This window comes from Ischnura elegans, chromosome X (genome assembly GCF_921293095.1).
Source record: "Ischnura elegans chromosome X, ioIscEleg1.1, whole genome shotgun sequence".
Lineage (NCBI taxonomy): Eukaryota > Metazoa > Arthropoda > Insecta > Odonata > Coenagrionidae > Ischnura > Ischnura elegans.
The window spans coordinates 48,801,923-48,823,101 of NC_060259.1; the positions used below are offsets into that span (position 1 = coordinate 48,801,923).

The following is a 21,179-nucleotide window of genomic DNA, read 5'->3' on the forward strand; positions in this document are numbered from 1 at the left end:
TACATGGAAGAGGCGTGAGGGAAGTGGGAGGGGGAAAGGTTGGGGTGAACAAATGAAGGCCGATAGCAAAAAAAAGAGGCAAGTGTGGTGTTAGTGCGGGTCAAGGTTTTGCCCAAGGTTTGAAGGTAAGAAGTTCCATTTTATCACCAAGTGAGTAGAATATTCCGAGTGGAGAAGTTTGACCGGTTCCCCAGATGATACGTTCAAGCAATTATATTTTTAATAATTTTTGGGGTCTTAAAATTTTTAGTTATTGGTAACTAATGAGAATAGATTTTTTAAGGCCGGAAGTTCAAGTGTAGAGTTACATTTAGGGGAATATGAAAATATTTGCCGAGAATATCTATAGTCGATGTAATGGAAATTCGAAGGAAAAGAAAGAGTGATCGGACAATAAGAATTCCTGAAAATGGAACAACGGGAGTAAATACAAAATATATGTACTTTTATGTTTCTTTATTTTCAACAAGCATTGTGCAATTAAGTTCAACAGATACAGGCTTCAATTGGTGGAAGTTAGACATATTTAAGTAAATGAAAGATCGTAGCACTTTTCCACAAGACTTTTTTATTCGTACAACGCGTTTCGGCTCACTGAGCCATCATCTGGTACAAGACGCTTGAACACATGTGAAGATCCCTTTTATACCCTTGAGAGAGGAGAGTATTGGAGAAGGAGAGGATTTGACATCTTTGAGGATGGGGGGGGGGGTGGGAACGGGTGTACAGAGTATAGACAATGGGGAAAGATACAACTACGGGATGTGGAGAACCCACGTTGGAGGGAGGGTTCTGGTCATAACTGTAAAATGACACGTGGGGAAGAACCATAGCAAAACGGGAGGAGGGGGTGTTGAGAAGAGTGAAAAAAAAGGGGGGGGCTTAGGGTAAAAAGAGGCCGCGTGTCTTTTGAAAGTGAGAGGAGTAAGTACTCCTTACTACTACTTACTCCTCTCACTTTCAAAAGACACGCGGCCTCTTTTTACCTTAAGCCCCCCCCCCTTTTTTTTTCACTCTTCTCAACACCCCCTCCTCCCGTTTTGCTATGGTTCTTCCCCACGTGTCGTCATTTTACAGTTATGACCAGAACCCTCCCTCCAACGTGGGTTCTCCACATCCCGTAGTTGTATCTTTCCCCATTGTCTATACTCTGTACACCCGTTCCCACCCCCCACCCATCCTCAAAGATGTCAAATCCTCTCCTCCAATACTCTCCTCTCTCAAGGGTATAAAAGGGATCTTCACATGTGTTCAAGCGTCTTGTACCAGAGGATGGCTCAGTGAGCCGAAACGCGTTGTACGAATAAAAAAGTCTTGTGGAAAAGTGCTACGACCTTTCATTTACTTAAATTGTGCAATTAATTACACTAAGTTTTCACAGCCTATGATTTTTATTTAAAAATGGATTGAATTATATATATAATAATCAGGTACTATCAGTTGCTTCTTCTGCATGAAGATGAAACAATCAATGGTGGACTTTAACTACACCGTATAAAAATCTAGGCGTTCCTTGTTCCGGGGAAATATTACCCTAATGAAAAGCACGGGAGTAATGGAGATTCAAGATTTTAAAATGCGTAAAACGCCACGTCTAAACCTAATCGTCCACCAAGGACCTTGTCACATACATCATAATTTTATCATATATCACTTAAATATGATAATACACCCAATAAATACGAGACTATCTGCCTGAGCCATATTAGAGTCCGCCAAGGCTACTTATTACCTTTTAGGTACACTACTGTTCGATCTGTCAAAGCTTTGACAGTTCCTCCATTGCTATTTTCGTCATTTGGTCAACAGTGCACTTTGCGTCAAAAAAATTTACCACTACCACGGAACGGAACGTTTTGTCAAGGATCTGAGCGAAGAACCAGTTGTCACACCATTAAACCTGCGGCATTATTTGCTCAACTTTTCTTTCTTGAAGCACATACTTGTAGAACAACGCTGAGCACACAGCACCGAGCATGGGACCCACCCAATACACCTAGAAGTAAAGGAATTCTAATTCAAGGACATGCTTTTTAGGGAAAGAATAATTTGCTTAAAATTAGTTCCGAATTACAGCACACAGAAGCATAAGTTTATGAATGACTAGCAAAATTTTTTACAAGAAAAACATTAAGTCTCGGATTTAAATGAGTTACATAAACCTTTTAAAAAAATATACCCACACAAGGTATGAATGCAAACGAGAGCAAGCCATTTGGCCCTGCAGCAACTTACTTTGTACGCAGTCATGCGCACAGGTGCAAAGTTAAATACTCCAAAGGATGAAGGTCAACACGAAAAGTTATGTGACTTAGTCGGGATTCTAAGCCGGAGTTCCCAATTTCCGGCCAGGCGTGTAAGCCAGTTACACCCCGAAGTTCGATCTGTGTGAATGGATTGCTTGTGTAACTTGCAAACACACCTGACCGGCAATTGGGAGCTCCGAGTTCGGATCCCGGATAAGTCAAATATTTTTTCATGGCGAACTATGACGTATTAACAATTGACAAGTTTAAATAATTTTCTCCATTAGGAAGAGGTTTTTACCGGCAGCCTAAATTATTTCTTACCTTAACAGCTCAATAAATTACATAATCATTACGTCGAACTTTAAGGCTAATTCTATTTAGTTGGATCAAATTTGCGGAAAAAATAAGTATAGATACATAGTAAGAAAATCTGTACCCAGTGGTTTTCCCACGCGCCGGCGAGAGCAGCAGAACCGAAACTCCTCGCTGGATTCATTCCACTACCAGTGTACGGCACCTGAAACGAAAATATGACTTTTTAACATGGTGGAAAACCATAACTGAAGACAAAGAACAGTTACTAGAATGTAGTACCCTACCCTGTGCTTATATGCAAATAAAAGATAGAAGAATATACCTTGAAGTTAATGGTTCTTTGCGATACATCATGGATTTACTGATTTTGAATGAAAAACGAAGTTTAATTTTTTACTTGTACCCGTTTTGAATCTAAGAATTCTCAATAGAATTTAAGTACAGCATAAGATCATTTCATGCGTCATATTTTTACAGTGGCAGAAGAAAGATGCTGACCTAAATAAGTACTAACGGAGGATGTGTACAAAGAATGTAAACGCACTACTGGTCATATTTTTTAAATACAAATGGACCTTGTTACCGGTACCTAGGACATTAAGTCTGGAAAATCCCGGCATTATGAGAACCTATTAGTCACATTTCAGGGTTTTGTGGTATAAATACACCACCTGAGTTAAGTTACGTATTGTATCAATGAATATTCATTGCATAATGACAGAACAAAATTGCATTACAAATGTCAAAGTCTATGTCAACATACTTAGAGCAGAATTTAAGATGGCTCCTATTGAATGTTAGAGAGGACGTTATAAAGAACGTTTCTTGAATTTTCGTCATCGTTGATTCATGTGGCACAAAGTTTTACGGAGTTTTTTCCGTATCGCAAGTTTCCGTAGTGAAGCTAAAGTAGTACGCTGATCGGATTAAATGAGACCCCCGGCCAAAAATGATAGAGGTGGCTCGCAGGTTATTATGTAAATGTACAAAAAGTCTTAAAAATAAGTCCAAATTTATCGATAAGGGTAGAAACTTCTTCGACACACATAACAAATTCTGACGTTAACTCGGTGGCATTTTTTACTAACACGTGTTAAAGGTTATCGATTATATATAATTATACGCATAATTAACCGCCAAATTTAAATGAATCGGTTTCTCAGTAAAACGCTACATGAAAACTCAAACTACTATCAAATTGGTATTTGCTCTGGCACTCTTGTCAAGGTTAACGAGGTTAACACGATTAACGTCCAGACAAAATACCAACAATCTTATCAATTAAATATTTATTAGTTTTCACCTTTTGGACCTAAAATAAAATCACTGGCAAAAGAAAGTGGATTTTGGTGAGTAATACTTTCAAATGAGAAGTAAGGAAACCGGATCCAATGGACTTGGAGCCCTCCGAAATGATGTAACAACAGTTCTCTTACTGCATTCAAATCTGTATCATTCTTCACTAACACAACAAATTTTTTTCCCGTAAACAATTTATATGCTCCATGTGTCAGTACTTACGGCAAGCAAGTGGCATGTGCCGACTGCTAGTCCAATGGCCAGAGGTCCGGGAGAAGCCGCCACTTTGCTGCACCCGACTGGCTCCTTGGCGCCCAAGTCACAGACGGCATGCACCACAAGGACGAGGACAGCGCTTATTAGAGCTTCTACAACGAGGCCCTGGCCAGCAGTCATGGAGCGACCCAAGGAAACGCTACCCAAACCCAGGGCTCCTATCTCATCTGGAGTCATTGCCTGAAAAAATTAGTGTGAAAAACATTGATATTATAGAAATCCGAATATTATATATACTTACATATTAGATAAACAACATTATTAAGGGCAACAAGTCTTAGAGTTCCTCCATATATATGTCTTGGTGCTTGATGGGAGGGGGTAAGGTGGAGGATGGGTTTTGGGTGAGAAGAAGTGAGGATATTGAAGGCTGTAGGGGAGAATGGTCGTTTTTAGGGTCTCGGAAGAGGAGCATGGTGGGGGAGGGAGGAAAGAAAGGTTCCAGGATGGGTGAGGGTACCACGCACGCCTTCACTGTCTTTTTTCGCGTTGTGATCGTCAGGATGGAATCCTCGTCCCGAGGATCTTCTCCTGGGTAGTTGACTCCGTGTCCTCTTGCTTTTCTATGGTGTGAATTGGGGGGGGGGGGGGGGGGTACCGCGTTTGAATGAGGTTGTGTAGAAAGGTTTTGTACAAAATTTTAAAATTTATAACGAATTTTTTCGGAGTCAACTGGGACGGTTGGAAACCTTGGGTCCATACTAACATGTGTCGAGAAAGGGGGGCTGGCCAAGGGGCCACCCAAACTCCATCCTCCACCTTACCACCTCCCTTCAAGCACCAAGACGTATATAAGGAGGAACTCAAGACTTGTTACACTTGATAATATTGTTTGCAACGACGAAACGCGATGTGTCATAATAAAACTCAGTGGAAATATTGCAATGTCAAATTCGTGCGTAGGTTTCCGCGGCGTTGTTCACGAAGACTGCTAATTTTCGGGTTCAGGCACTATGCGAAGGCGTGTACCCAGTGCCATGCTCCTACGGAAAATCATATGTTGGTGAAACATGCCGAGGAATGGCGACAAGGATTTAGGAGCATGTGAGAGCCACAAATAAAAAAACAACTGCACTTGGCAGCGATTGCAGAGCATGTTTAGAGTGAGGCGGGCCATAAAATTGATTTCGAAAAAGCGATGATAGTGGCAAAAGAGAGTCGCTACTACCTAAGGCAAATCAGGGAAGCAATTGAAATTCACAAAACAAAATATTAACGGGGACAACGGCTACCCAATCAGCAACGTTTGGAAGAGAGTGCTAACCAATCTGCGCACAGGGGGAGATCGGCCAGTGCTATATAAGGAGGCAAAAACTGAAAACTTCTCACCTTCGACCTGAAGACGGAAGCAGGATGGCTTTCGAAACTGTTGTTAACCATAAACGACAGATGCGGCTGGATAACCCGAAAATTAGCAGTCATATTGCAATGTCTTATTTTAATTATATTAAGAACTTCCACCAGAAAGTGTCCGGCATCATACAAGATATTAGACAAAGTTTCCGTTTAGTAATTAAAATAAAGTGACGAGAAATGTATTAAAATAATTATCGCGTTCGATGTGATGCTATGTAAATCTCTCCTTTCAACGGCCTTTTACCCACACCCGAATCTTACCCCATCGGTTAAAGATTCCCACTAAAGAATTCGCATAAGATCATCTGAAGTAGTCGCGTCGTGAGAGGCACGATTAGCAAACTTTTTGGAAAACAAGTTTTTTTTTATGAATTATGCCATTTGCAAAGTGAAGTATACTTCTAACATGAAGTTAATCCGTGTGAATAGTAGCAACAAGGAAACGTTTAAAACCTTTCCGCATAGAGTTTAGACTGCACATTTAAAAAATATTCCGAAATCAAGTATTACATACTTAATCGACAGAGAATAAATTATATAATAAGAATGAGATTTCTTTGATGTGGTATTTTTAACATCTTTGAGTGTAGGCGTGAACATATTGCGGGAAAACTGTATAGCAGTAAATTAGGAAATATGCCACGAGTCTCATTCTTCACATTCGCAGTCCGAGATCATTTCAATACCATTCCCATAATCTCAGGCACCGTGTGAATCCTCGCCAACTACCAACAGGAGAACGTCTGCGCCGTAGAATAGTAACTAAGTCCCACATTTCCAAAAATTCACTATTCCCCACCCATCAGTTCTCAGTCCACCCTTCTAAAGTTTCCCCCCTCCGTAGCCCCCCAACAAGCCTCTAGCACCCCAGTTCATTCCTAACTCAGGTTTCATGTTAAGAAGATCATAAATCTTTCGAAATAAAATATCAAGTTACGCGATAATGATAGAATCATGTTTCACCTCTCCCTCCCTCCCTCTCGATTTTCTCGACAACTAACCTTTTTTTTTACAGCCAACTTTTTTCAAAGCTCCCAGTTACTGGAGGAAAAAACATGAGTCATCTAATGGTCCCAAAAGTATTTAACCATGAGTTTCGGCAAATGATGAGGTATCTTGATTGGATTAAAATATTCGTATTATTCATGAAATTCTAAAGAAAATTATACCAAGCATGCTGTCTTTTTGACGTTTTTAAGCAATTTAAGCGTAAGCAATTTAATTTAAGCATGCAAATAGTCCTGTTAAAATTAAAAATTGAAGTGCAATGTTGTCTGAATGAATAGACCCCGGAGTTCCATAGCAGGAAAAAAATTCACTGAAGGAGAGTATAAGTTTCAAGTTACCTGAGAACAATGGGAAGTGATTTCTTTCGAATAGCTTCCCCCCCTCTCCTACTTGCCAACTCCCATCTTCTAACGCAACTCGCCTTCCTGGTCCCCAATTTTCAAAAAACCCTGATAGCATGAGTCTCATATGTACCGCGTTCTTCGGTGACAAACAGTAACTTTCTGAAATTAGTGTTTTACCTCCGTATGTCGGCAAGAATAGGAATGCGCATCAAATACAAAAATAATTAGTCCAAATATGACGAATTTCCAACATAATTTAACATTGTTAATTATAGTTCCGTCTCTTCTATCTTCGATTTACAAACGAATCATCAGTTCCTATATTAGACCGCACCCAAAAAGTGATGAGAAATTTCCATTACAACAGCATAATTTTGCTCGAATTCGCATCGTAGTATTAATAAAATTTCCACTAATATATCCAATGATCAAAGTAATTCGGATTACACGCAATAATTAGAAAAAATAGGTGTGCGCACATTGCGTTTTATTTTACACCTTAATAAACATAATTATGCGTCTTGTATCTTCGATTGTCTTCCATATATGACAGTGTAGAAATTGACAGATTGCGAATTAAAAAAAAATTCTAACGCATTCTAGTAAATTAAGATATTTTTCGGTTTCAACGCGCAAAAATGTGGTACTCTTATCAACTGAATTTGAAAAAATCTGGTAGAACTGTAAAAATGCAGGCCTTTTTTATTGTTATTCTGCCCTAGCAAGACGAGACAGACTGGAAGTCGTACCCAGAGAACTCTCCCCATCCCCACCACGCCCCTACCCTCCCATACTTTCGCAGGCCCCCCCTTCCTCTCGCTGAGCTGGCGAGTCGTTCTAGTTCCCCAACTTGCCCCTGGCAACGGCATCCGAGGGATCGTACTTTGTCATTATTATTATTATTATTTATTACTTATAACTGCGTATTTATTGGTTTTAAAAGTCGCATTAGACTAGTTCCTTGGCTAGAATTATTTTGATGCAACTTTTTTCCAAATATAATATATTCAATTAATTACAACATGTATAACCTACACTTTCAAATTTATGTCAATTTAGACAAGACAGACCAAAATTGCAATACTGTTAAATGTTAGCGAAGGTTTCACGTCGAGTGTCGTATGCATCACTCAAATTAGGAAAATCGTTCAACGGGGCAATTGCCTATCACCTTAAATATTTAATAAATTTAACCAGCCATCAGAGCACCAGCGACCGACAGACCATGAATAATAACAGAATATGGCATCAACACATGCCGAATCCCCGTTCAGTTTGAGCGAGTGATTTAATTTAAATAGCCTGGAAATTGAAGTTACATGTGTAGGCTCAAGTTGAATGAATCGGCACACCATTGAGCTAAAAAATTGATAGCTCTTGTCTGAACAATTAAACAGCAGAACACGAGATGCCTATCTGAATAGAACAATTTTAAAATTGAGGTGTCGTGCTGATTGCTAATAAGAGTTGAATAAAATCTCTTTCGTCTCCGGTCGACATTCCTCTCCCTTTCATCCGAATATATCTAAAATATACACCGTGAAGTTTATAATTAAACATAGAATGAAGTTTTTTTTCAAAAGATTATTCAAAATAGACGCGGCATAAAATTCGAGGAAGAGTCTATAAACAATATCCAATGCTCAACTTTTTCTTCGTACTCAACTTTAGAACAGCAGATGGGTCTTTTTCGGGTGCGTTCGTAATGTTGGACTATCCAAGACAGGTTACATTTATTACTCACCTTCAAAATACCCGCACCAGCGAGCGCACCCACGCACTGCGCCAGGATGTAAAGAATCGCACGGAGAAGAGTCACTTGGCCGGAGACAAGCAGCCCAACAGTGACAGCGGGGTTTATATGACCACCGCTTACGTGCCCCGTCACCTGAAAATGTAAAAAGCAAAGAGGATTAATTCCTTAGTCTAAAATAATCAATTGCCAAGCCGGCGATGTTCATGTTACACGGTACCATGTGAAAATGTTCTCTGATGAAAAAGTCATTTCCCTGTATTTTCATATGGAAAATGTCCTTTTTTGTTTCTTTTTAGGTTTTTCATCTCTGTAAATTGTGTTTTTTTATGTACCAGTTAAACATTGAACACACCTTGTAAGACCCCTTACCGCCACCACCTTCATGATAAAAGTTTTACATTCTTTCGTTGAAAGATTATTTACACCAAAGCCGTTAATAGTGAGCTGTCTGAGATACCATATAGGTGTCTCGAATAGGAATACAATGTATACAGGACGCAAAAAATTGTGAAATGGATGTTAGTTCACGCGTCTGCCACGGCTAGTAGGCAGCCGCTTTCCGCGGAAAGAACTAGTCCTGGACTACACAATATGGAAAGCGTTGTTATGCTAATAACAAAGCGCTGACATTGTTCCTTTTTATAGCAAACGTCGAGTCTTGAAACTAGCAACAAATTAAAGAATATAAGATAAATCATCCAACTTACAATTAGACTAGAAGCCTTTCCGCAGTTAGCGATTCATACAGGGAAGAAACGAAAATCGGAATTTACGACTAAAAGAGTATTCTGAAAGTTGACTACAAAATAAACATACGGAATATGGCTTTAGCACATTATTACCAAACACCAATTTATATTGCTCTATTTGGAAGTATTTCACAAACAAGCGTATTCATTGTTCCTAAACCTTTTCCTGAGATATTATCCTGCATTCTTCTACGCGTATCATCACACGAGAAATCAAAAATACGAATGTGCACTGGATTATAATTTACTTCGGTATGATATTTTTTTCCAATCGCTATTAACATTCCTATAAGCAAATATGTCAATAATGCTTAATATATTCCCGTTATCAGCGAGTAAGCTACATCCTCATGTTCATCGAAAAGTTCGAATGTCTTAATAATTATCCTAAGTAAAGTCTCGATGATTAAAAAAACTATCTGAAGCATTAATTACAAGACTAGTTTGCCTATTTCTTAACATTTAAAGACACATTTAGTATATCTTTATCTTTTCCTCTTTCATTAAGAGGTCAAACTATGAATTTCCCCTTTTTTTGTCCCTTTTTTCTGCTGGAATCATTCACCCCGCAACACGGCTGAACGCGAGCATGGATGGCAACCGCGACGGAAACGACAATATTAAAATTGGCGTATGTATTGGACAAGACTATGTGAAAAAAGACTAGTATCATGCTAGGATTGGTCCGAAAATTTTATTTGTACCATATGTGCAGCATAAGTTTACCAAACGACTCTGATGTTCCTCTCTTCCTCGCGCGATGGGTTACTTGTTTGGCTGTGGAGGGGGGGGGGGGGGCAGGGTTCACGGGGACTTCCTACATTTGAAATAGTGTTTAGGGCTCTTGACGGAGGTTTAAGTAGCCAAGTTGCAGCAATTGCACAACCCGATCAAATCAAAGCGATCCTCGATTGACAAGGAACGCGAAAGCAATACGCGAAGGTCGACTTCGGAGAATAACGGAAACGTCTGCGCAGGGTATGTGGACCATCTTTTAAAAGTGGCTGCACTAGTTAATATCTTGCATACATGAACGCGGGAATGAACGCCAAAATGCACCGTTTAACCACCCAACTCGTGCGAATGAATGCACAGAAAATGAACCTCTTCTAATTTGATTCACGCATTCGTTATATTCCGTTCCGGTCAACCAAAATCATTCGTGCAATCTGACATCAACCCGGACGTGTTTCCGGGCAGACTAACTCAGTACCTGTTACTTATATATCGCGTAACCGGACCTCAAGGAACATTGTGCATTTCTAACGTTGAAACAACGATACTTCTAATCTAAAATCGAAAGGATGGATTCATTTTCCCGTGGAAGAACCCTAATATTTCTGTATGAAAGCAAAGCCTCTCATTAATGCTAGATGCGATAAACTATGAGGTGTTGATTGGATACCCGAATGGAGATCTGAATCCTTTTAGCAAACCCGTTCAATTCAAGTTTTATTAAAACTCTTAAAGGCAAAGTTCACTCCTCTACATCAAATCTAATGAGCAGGCATTTGCGTACGAATATATCTTTAAGTTTCAAAATATTAATTAAAAAACGCATAATAGGGATAGTCTTATCCTCCAGAAGAATGGGACTAACTCGAAGGAATATTATAACCGGTCTGAAAATCCCATGTCAAGCACAAACTGGATCATAAAATCCAGTTTCAAATGAAACCAAACTACTTGGATCGCTGGAGCTAGTAATAGGCGCTTATTACTTTCCACACTGATTTAATACTCCGCAACCGGTGTCTACGTATTCTACGTCATTGTCAAGCGTAACCGTATCTTCATACAAGCCAGAGTTCTTTTTATATTTAAATGTATATTTAATATTGGACAATATGCTTCTATAATATATTAATACTATGCATAGCTTCCACAAGAAGTTAAGCACATTCACCCACCATCAGCAACCCTGCAACTAGGTCCGAAATTCGAACTCCCCAACCCTATATTGAGGAGAGTGAGCAATTTTATCTTACCTGCACCATGGCTGTAACGGTGAGTCCGAAGCAGAGAGCGATATGAAGGACAGATGGGGCGTAGTCTTCGTTCCAGCCTCGAGAAGTAGACCCACACGCCACGAGCACGAGAAAAAAGGTGCCGATGCACTCCGCAGCCAAGGCGCGCCATATAGAGCCGCCGGACACGTCTGACAGGCCGAGGAAATTCAAAAGGGCAGTAACCCTGGGGCCCTTCATTCTTCAACTGGATTTGGACCGAATTAACTATGTAGAAGTGGAAACAAACATTAGTAGGCCAATTTATACAGTTCTCCATTCAATATGAGTTAAGATTATAATATTTAATCTTCTTCTACGAGGCACCGTGCTAACCACCACCATGGTGTGTGGTACGGGGTGATTCCATACCAGGCATGCAGCACATCCTAGCCTTAATCAGAATCGCACTCGTTATCCGAACACCGGTAGAGCACTCAGGACAACGACACACAGATAGACCAGAAATCGGGAGAGAGCTAAGGACACGACCATGCTACCATATACATTTATTCATTACTACGCAAGCCATCTTAATAGGCGTGTAACGGTGTTTATTAGGATACCAGCCGTTTACAAGTAAAAAGGATATTCTCAAACGAAATAACACTCAGCATTTAGTAAAGCCCTACACTTGTACTAAAATGCACATGAAATTAACATCCAAAGGGCAGCAGGTTTCTTCAACAGTACAAGGACACTTTGAATACTGTTGGAACTGCGTATGAAAATTAAATATGAACGTTTGAGCTTTTGCAGAATCGAGGTAAATGAAAACGGTATTTAGAACATACTACACCTCGAATTATACAAGACACACTTCGATATACAAGACTTCTAATAAGAGATTATGAAGGTCATCTTTCATAAAAATGAGAAAACGTCGCACAGTGGGCTAGAATCGAAAAAAGCTGGCCAAAACCTCAAAATCGATTTTTTTGAGCTAGGAAATTGAAACTTCGCATACACATTCTCAAATAAATTGTGCATAACTTCCCAGATTATTTTGGTCCTGTGTTTACACTTTAACAATATATGTGAGGTCAAAGTTGAGCAAATTTAGCGAAAAACGACCACCCTCGATTTTTTCTGAAAATTGCCGACTTTATCCTCGTGCAGTGGTTTTATAAATAGATTTATCGACAAAACTGTTATACCATCTTAATTGACACTTCTTATTCTTTCATTTGAAGGGTTTTTAAAGATTTTGTTTCATCAATAATCATAGATACATAACAAAATGGCGGAGCCTGTTTTCAACCCATTTTTTCACATAAACGTAGAAAAAAAGTAGACATTGTCACCGGCTTACACTAAGTAACTTATATCATGTCGTTCTTTGAAGCTTCTATATTGTGAATCTAAAGTCAAACCTTGCACCAATTTGCAACCCCGAATTTTAAATAGTTTTTTCGAACGCACGGACGACACCGGTTCTGGCCGGCGGCGGCGGAGAGTACGGCGACGCGGCAAGCGGGTGGATGCAATATGGTCTCATTCACTTTTATGTGTGGATAACAGATATATTAGTGACAGAAAATAATCACCAGAAAGTAAAATTTATAAATATTGCTACGAATGACTCTCATTATGCAATCGCTGGGCACTGCAAGAGGTGCACTGAAAGGTTTCCTTCTTTGAGTGCATTCCATGGGGAATGGACTTAAATCGCGTGCTTTACAAACTAATAAACTTTTTAACAATAACAGATAATATATTCCTTAAACGTGATGGAAAATGGCTCAATACAGTACTTGATTTTGCCGAAATTTGCCAAATCAAGTACTGTCTTGGTGCTTGAAGAGTTCATTATTCTTATCCAGTAAGGTTATTTAATTTATATTCTTGATTTAAAGCAATTAATAACTATTCCTTATGCAGCACAATTTACATGTTGCTCTAGTTTAGCCAGTGCAGATGGACGTCAATTCATGTTTTTAGGGTTGTATGAAGAGAACGACTAGGAGGAAAACGAATGCAAAAGGAAGATACAGTGACCATCCTCGGAGGCAAGAACTCTTGCCAAGTGGATAAAATGCAACCCCGAGTATTATGTTATGTCAGATTAAGAGGCCCTCTCACTAAGTAATTGTGTCCATGCAGCTCACAAAATTTCGGTGCAAGGGTCTTCGAAAATCTGAAATGCCAGGGATATAATATTAACCCCAGCGATGAGAGAGTGACGCGAGTATATGATTTCATTTACCCGAGTGAAATTATTGTAGCAGAGGTTATATAAGAAGTTTCCAAAAATGGTTCTGCATCTTACTGCGACTCGAATCTTAACGTACATTTCCACAGTTCCAAGTTTCGCGTCGCATATAAAGTGCACTTAAATTTGCAAACACGGCTTTGACAGCAGTTAGGACATGCGCAATATAATCACACGTGGGAACGAGGGCCTATGTCTCATGAATTATTGCTCGTGAGCACCTTTGTGCCTTCTTGTTTAGGTAAAAAATGCTGTTCCTTAGGCCAAGCATGAAACAGGCACAAGTATTCAAAAGTCATCACAATTATTCTAGATTTCCTCTCCAAATAATTTAATTTTCTCTCTCTCACACTGACGCTTTAAATACAATTATGGTATGCCACCAACCGTACATAAGGTCTTCATTCAAGGAGCTGACATTGCAAGAGAGTCCATTCTTAATTGCGACAACTGACAGGGGAAGCGATATAAGGACGTGAGAAAGTTCCGTGAACGGTTGACTAGAAAAATGGCACGAGTGGCCACAAATAGGGATTTATTCCGAAGACAACTACTAATATCATAACTGATAATGACAAAAATTACGCCAATTAAACTGGAGGAAACACACAGCTTGCCGAAAAATGTAATGGATCTGTTTTTGAAAAAGGAAAACAATGCTTTAGCTCAGACAGTGAAAGTGATAAAAACTCGTCAGATAGTGAATGAAAAACAGTAACCTTTTATTGCTGACAGTGATAATTGCAGTATGTTAGTTGGGAAAAGTGTAAATTTTGCTGCTTTTGTTTATGTTATGTTTGTATGGTAAAATATTTCTGAAAAATAACCATTTTGTCAGCAGCGCAGTTTAATAAGAATAATGACGTTGATATATAGGTAAGAGATTTAAATCAATACTTTAAATTGAGTATAAGGCATACATTAAAATAAACTGTATTTCTTAGGAAGAATACATCATTTGATGTGAGTAATATGCCTTCCGAAACTTTTAAAGCTAACAGGAGTTCAAACTTCAAACCAAAAACAAGTTCGAAGGGCTCGGCACTACAACAATACTGTAAAACGACCGTGGTCAGAAGGCCTTTAAATATGTATGGAGGGTTAGGAAGTGGAGGCTATGGGTCATCGAAGGCTCTTGCCTAGAAATAGAGCTTGTTTGTTAATAAAAGAGTCCGTTTCCCCACTTTAAGCACGCGATTTAAGTCCATTCCCCATGGAATGCACTCAAAGAAGGAAACCTTTCAGTGCACCTCTTGCAGTGCCCAGCGATTGCATAATGAGAGTCATTCGTAGCAATATTTATAAATTTTACTTTCTGGTGATTATTTTCTGTCACTAATATATCTGTTATCCACACATAAAAGTGAATGAGACCATATTGCATCCACCCGCTTGCCGCGTCGCCGTACTCTCCGCCGCCGCCGGCCAGAACCGGTGTCGTCCGTGCGTTCGAAAAAACTATTTAAAATTCGGGGTTGCAAATTGGTGCAAGGTTTGACTTTAGATTCACAATATAGAAGCTTCAAAGAACGACATGATATAAGTTACTTAGTGTAAGCCGGTGACAATGTCTACTTTTTTTCTACGTTTATGTGAAAAAATGGGTTGAAAACAGGCTCCGCCATTTTGTTATGTATCTATGATTATTGATTAAACAAAATCTTTAAAAACCCTTCAAATGAAAGAATAAGAAGTGTCAATTAAGATGGTATAACAGTTTTGTCGATAAATCTATTTATAAAACCACTGCACGAGGATAAAGTCGGCAATTTTCAGAAAAAATCGAGGGTGGTCGTTTTTCGCTAAATTTGCTCAACTTTGACCTCACATATATTGTTAAAGTGTAAACACAGGACCAAAATAATCTGGGAAGTTATGCACAATTTATTTGAGAATGTGTATGCGAAGTTTCAATTTCCTAGCTCAAAAAAATCGATTTTGAGGTTTTGGCCAGCTTTTTTCGATTCTAGCCCACTGTGCGTCGTTACATATGAGCACCATATTACAGCGTCATGATGACGAAACCAATGACGACTACCCAAGATTTAATTTAAACAGTTTCGAGTGAATAAGAGTGCATACTTCAGCTTAGACTCCTCAATAGTTATTAATCATAATCGATGATGAAATAGACTATCATGAAAAGATCCACATAAACATTGATTTAACGCACTACCGAGTTACAAGATTTTCAATACTGATAGCTGAAAACGCTTGATAGTTATTCCACACTAACCTTTACAATATCCTCTAACTCTTTTTCTTTTCCTTTCGTTCCTTCGTCTGACTTGATGTCTCTATCCACTGCAGCGTTCTTGTGCTCAGCTGTCCAGTCTCAGGTGTAGAGAGAACGAGGAATGGAGGTTCTTCCTTTATATAGGGAAAGAAGGAGGATAAGTAGGGGAAGAAACTTAAGCTGCCGGGGGAAATTCCGTTCGAAGGGAAGAGCAGGCATTGAGCAAGGACAGGATGAATAAGAAGTGCATTTGACGTTTAGAGGGAACGGGTGGGAAGGGATTTGCACGATGGCTTCGAAGTTAGAGTGAGATAAGCATGGTCTGGGACGGTGTTGGAATGGGGCCACAAATATTCAACATTGGAGCCGGTGGACACGATCGCAATTTGTGCTCCCAACCAAAGTGCCATGATTGTTACAACAGAGGAATTTAAAGACGGCCTATTGTACTATCGTTTTCAAAAGTATGTAGACACCCAGGTGTCCTAGTTAACTGATGGGGCCGGGTGGTGAAAACCTGTGAGGTTGGCACAAAGAGCGGCCTGCATCCCTCACTCGTATGCCACCAGGAGCTGACGAGGACAGAGGTGGACGCGACCTAGCTATTGAAGCCGGAGTCAAACTGCAGGAGCATGAGCCCAATCAGAATTAAGATTAGCGGATGGAATACACTGGGGTAACTCACGTAGCGCGGTCTGAGTGTTTTCTTTCGGGCTCCGTGGCAAAGTTTTCCTATCTCTATATCCTGGGACTCACCGTTTATCTCTTCCCAATGCGTCGCTCCGTGGCCGACAAGGTCTATATTGTGCGCGGTAATTGCGGTAAAGTTCTGGGAGGGTTCGAATCAGAATTCATAATATTTTTTTTTCTACTTTTCATAGATGTCCTGAACATCAACATAATTTACGCATATGACTCAAGAAAAATTTATTACTGAATTTTTTAAACGACTGATATTATTAACGAAACTTTTAACATCAAATTAACTTAGGAGCGTGAGAGCCGGAAAAAAAACAAAAATTCCAAAACGCGTACTCCTGGGAAAGCAATTAAATCAATGTAATAGGCAATTCCAGTTGATTTTCCCACCTTGAGCATAAGCGAGGAAAATAATCAACCGAAAGTCAGTCTACAAAATATGATATCATGTTTAGCGCAGTTAATGCCGGAGCATATAAAACGAGAGCGCAAAATTCAAACATAAATTTCAGGACGCAGATATGTTCATAAGAACAGAGAGTTGTATTACAGAGGATATATAAGCGACAGCAAAGCTTTATAAAACTTACAGATGCGATCGACGCGATAGGACTGGTGGCGGAGTTTTAGTATCAGGTAATTCACATTTACACAGCACTGCCCACGAAATTACCGACAGTGAAATAGAAAGAGTATGGTCTACAATCAAACAAGAAAACAAATAATTTATACATTTTTCCTCTTTTTATAGACCCTTAAACTTCGAAATTGATATTACTAGAAGTAGGTAATAGGGTAGTTTCCATCGTCAAAGAAAACTAAAGGCATTGATTCTGAATCGTTACCAACCATTAGTGTATTCATAATACACGAATTATTTGGAAAGTTTCCTTAGTTTGAAAGGGTTTTAATAATCCTTATGTAAGCCAAGCGCTACCTGCTAGCTGGGTAATATGCTACCTACTAGCAGTCTGAATCGCAGCGGCGCACATAGCCTCGCACCAAGGTGGCTTCACACGGCGGCAGCTGGAACCAGAATGACGTCACACTGGCTTTCCCAAGTATTCATACTTAGCCGTCGCGTTTTCACGAGCTTGAAAATTTTCACTTTTTATTTATATGTATTTTAAATCGCAAAAAATAGATATCGTCATTTAAAAATCTAAAATCGTGAAATATGTACTTCATGAGTAATGATCTTTCGATTTAGGAAATAAAAAAATCATGGGGAACCACCCTATAGGAAAATCAAATATCCGCATTAAGTTTGAGAGACGAAAAAGGTGTAGTAATTATTAGGGGAAATTTTAATCTCCCATTTCCAAATTGGTATTCTTACACTGCAAACTGAATTCAAAGAGTAGGGAAATTAGCGTGATATTACTTCATTCACTCACTTACACAAGTAGTTGACAAGTCTATGGGAGAAATAAAACATAAGGCCTTTAAGCAGTAAGCCATCGTAGCTGATAAAACAAATCTATATTATTAACGGTTTAAGTGAACACAGAGTCATTTTTACAATCTTAAAAATTGGCGTAGACTCATTTGTAAAACCAAAACGGAATATTTGTTTATTTGATACCTGCAACTTCATTAAATTTGGCGAGAAGCTTCATAAATCGTACACGGACTTCGTAACTGAAGCAAATAATAAAAACAGTGAAGTATCATGGAAATACTTCTTAGAAATTCTACGCAAACGAATCAACTAGTATATTCCGTACAAACTGAAGTTCGGTAGTAAAAAAACCTCGCTGTTACAACAACAATGTTGGGAGGGTCCTCAAGAAACAGAGAAAACTGTACAACTTACTCAAAAGGTCCTTTTTATTTATTTTACCGGATTAGACAAGACTTATTCATTATATACATAAATTATCCATGGCGCTTCATTTCTTTCGGAGATCATTCAACTATCCCCATATATGTGCGGTGGATAGTTTTAACATAAAAGCGACAGGTAAAGTGAAGGCAGAGTACTGAAGAAGTTAGAATTAGTCAAGTGTACTGTGAGAATATTCTCGGACGAGAAAGTAAAAGATAGGTGCTATTTCGCACACAAAAACTGCTACGGGCGTACCGAAAGTCTTGCACAGATGTTAAACGAATTAGGTTGGGAGCCACAAGAGACTCGGATACTGCGCGCTAGGCTTACTTATATTGCTTTTGCAATGGAGAATGCATATATTTATGAGCGACGCGGGGAACATAATACAAGGGCCTCACTACGTTTCCTGGTCCCACACGATAAATGAGAGAGATATTTTGCCGAACGGATAGGTATTGAAATTTGTTTTTCGCCCGCACAATAAAGGACATTAATAAATGCTAGGCGTAATTTCGTAATTTATTTTTGTGTGTAAACGGCAGGTGTCCTAACACCCCCGCCAACACCTATTGAGGCGGCTTGCAGGGTAGTATGTAGATGTTGATGTATTAAAATGATGATGAAATACTTTTAATAATTTTACACTTACGAACGCAATTGACATCACCCATATCTTCAAACTTATTAATACCGCTCACCCCGGAATTTGCTGTGATACATTTAGATGGGATGAATGAGCAGACTATGATGTTTTTGTGTTAGCGCAGATAAAGTCAACATTTTAATAACTTTAGTCGTTTAAAAAAATTCAATACTAAATTTTACATTAGGTATCTGCGTAGATTATGCTGATGCTCAGGATATCTCCTTTTAAAAATGCAAAAATTATTATAAATTCGGATTCGAACCCTACCAGAACTTCACCGCAACTACCGCGCACAGCATAGACCTACTCGGCCACGGAGCGACGCATTAGTGAGAGATAAACGGTGAGTCCAAATATGAATCTAAAGATAGGAAAACTCTGCCACATAGCCCGAAAGAAAACACTCAGACCGCGCAACGCGAGTGTGGACGTGAGTTACCCCAGTGCATTCCATCCGCTAATCTTAATTCTGATTGGGCTCATGCAATTGCAGTTTGACTCCGCCTTCGGTAGCTAGATCGCGTCCACCTCCGTCCTCGTCGGCTCTTGGTGGCATACGAGTGAGGGATTTAGGTCGCTTTATGTGCCAACCTCACAAGTTTTCACCGACCCTACCACATCAGTTAAGTGGGACTCCTAGGTGTCTACATACTTTTGAAAACGATAGTAAATGTGTTGTCAAACACCGCGTATTTAAATGGGATTTCAAAAGTCTCCTCTCGCGTCATTGACGGGCAAGGCGACCCGAATTTCAAGGGAAAAAAGTATAATTATTGGTGTTAAAATAAATTAATATTCCAAATTATGTGATCCATCAAATTCATAACTTTACAATTCTGTTCCTAGTAATCGCAAGAACTACACTGAAAAAACATTGAAAAAAGTGTACAGCACAGAGCCTTCAATTAATAATGATAATGAAATTATTGTCCTAGGATAATATCCTCTGGAACACAAGAATTACGCATCTCCACAATTGGACTCCGTCATAGGACAATATAAGGTAATTTAAATAATAGAACGAGAGAAAAATTCCTTCAAGAATAATCACGGCAAAAATGTAGTTAAAGTATGAAGCCAAAGTCATGAAAATGAAACAAAACTTGTCAATTAAGAATTATGTTAAAGATATGTAAAGTTGACTTTTTAATCTGGCACACAACATCGGTATTGCTGCTCCGTTGAAGAATAAACACCATCAATTGATACATCCATGTACACATGTGAAAAAAATAGTACAACGCATACACCAAATAATAAAAAGCTCATAGATTCAGTCAGAGCAGTTTATAATGAAATCAATGGGTTTATGCTTTAGAATCGTCCTAATCTGCCTAATCCTTGTACTAGGGGGGGGGGGGGCGAAATTCTAACATGAATGATCGTTTTTACGTTGGGAAACGTTTATTAAATTTTCAGTCAGTGAACTCCTCGGCTGTATTCTCATGCTTTACGCTATATTTTTTCACCATCTGCATTCAACCTTTAAATGATTATCAGAAAATCTTAACTATACTTTCAAAAATTAATTTGAAAAGAGCTCTTTTGAAGACATGGTCTTAAAAAAATTATCACAAAAAAATTGGATAAAAAATATACTCGTAGCTGTCACAATGTATTATTACATCATATTTTAAACGTGAGCAATAACTTTTTCTCCTGCTGATATTACCGACCCACACAAGGCTGAACCCAGCAAAAGAATAAAATTTGGATGTGACTGTTTCTACATAAGAACATGCAGCATTACATAACTACGCGCAAATAATCAGCAGTTAATGAAGAGGACTATATTAGTCAGGGTTTTCACATTGGCATTTCATGTTATTCCGATTAATCCTGGACTCAGACATCTAAGTATGCCAAAAATTCTAAATACTGCGGTGCGTTAAGTTATACTCCAAATCTTACTAAGGATTTGGTGATTCTTTTAGACTCATATTTCAAAACTGAAGTAACAACATCGTGCATATTATTACCGCAACGTAATTAGATTTTCTAAAATATTTGAGTGATCTTAATTTTTAAAATTCAGACGCTAATATCATGTTAGTTTTTCGATAAATGGCGTTTGGCAGAAAAGGGAGGTGCCACTTCGCACTCGTCCGGCCTCACCTTGAAAACGCAGAAAGCATATGGGATGCGATGCAGAAAGACTTAATCCACACTAAAATGCATAGGAAAGCTGCGCGATTCG

General features: G+C 39.0%; 1 protein-coding gene across 1 annotated transcript; it reads right to left on the reverse strand.

Annotated features, from left to right (window-relative positions):
• Positions 1–1,372: 1,372 nt before the first annotated feature.
• LOC124170815 (aquaporin AQPAe.a-like) lies at positions 1,373–15,921 on the reverse strand. Its single transcript, XM_046549789.1, has 6 exons — positions 15,807–15,921; positions 11,341–11,586; positions 8,592–8,735; positions 4,086–4,319; positions 2,686–2,766; positions 1,373–1,996 (listed from the first exon to the last, which is right to left on the reverse strand). The coding sequence occupies exons 2-6, from the start codon at positions 11,557–11,559 to the stop codon at positions 1,895–1,897; spliced, it is 780 nt and encodes a 259-aa protein (XP_046405745.1). The 5' UTR covers positions 11,560–11,586; positions 15,807–15,921; the 3' UTR covers positions 1,373–1,894.
• Between the last annotated feature and the right edge of the window lie 5,258 nt (positions 15,922–21,179).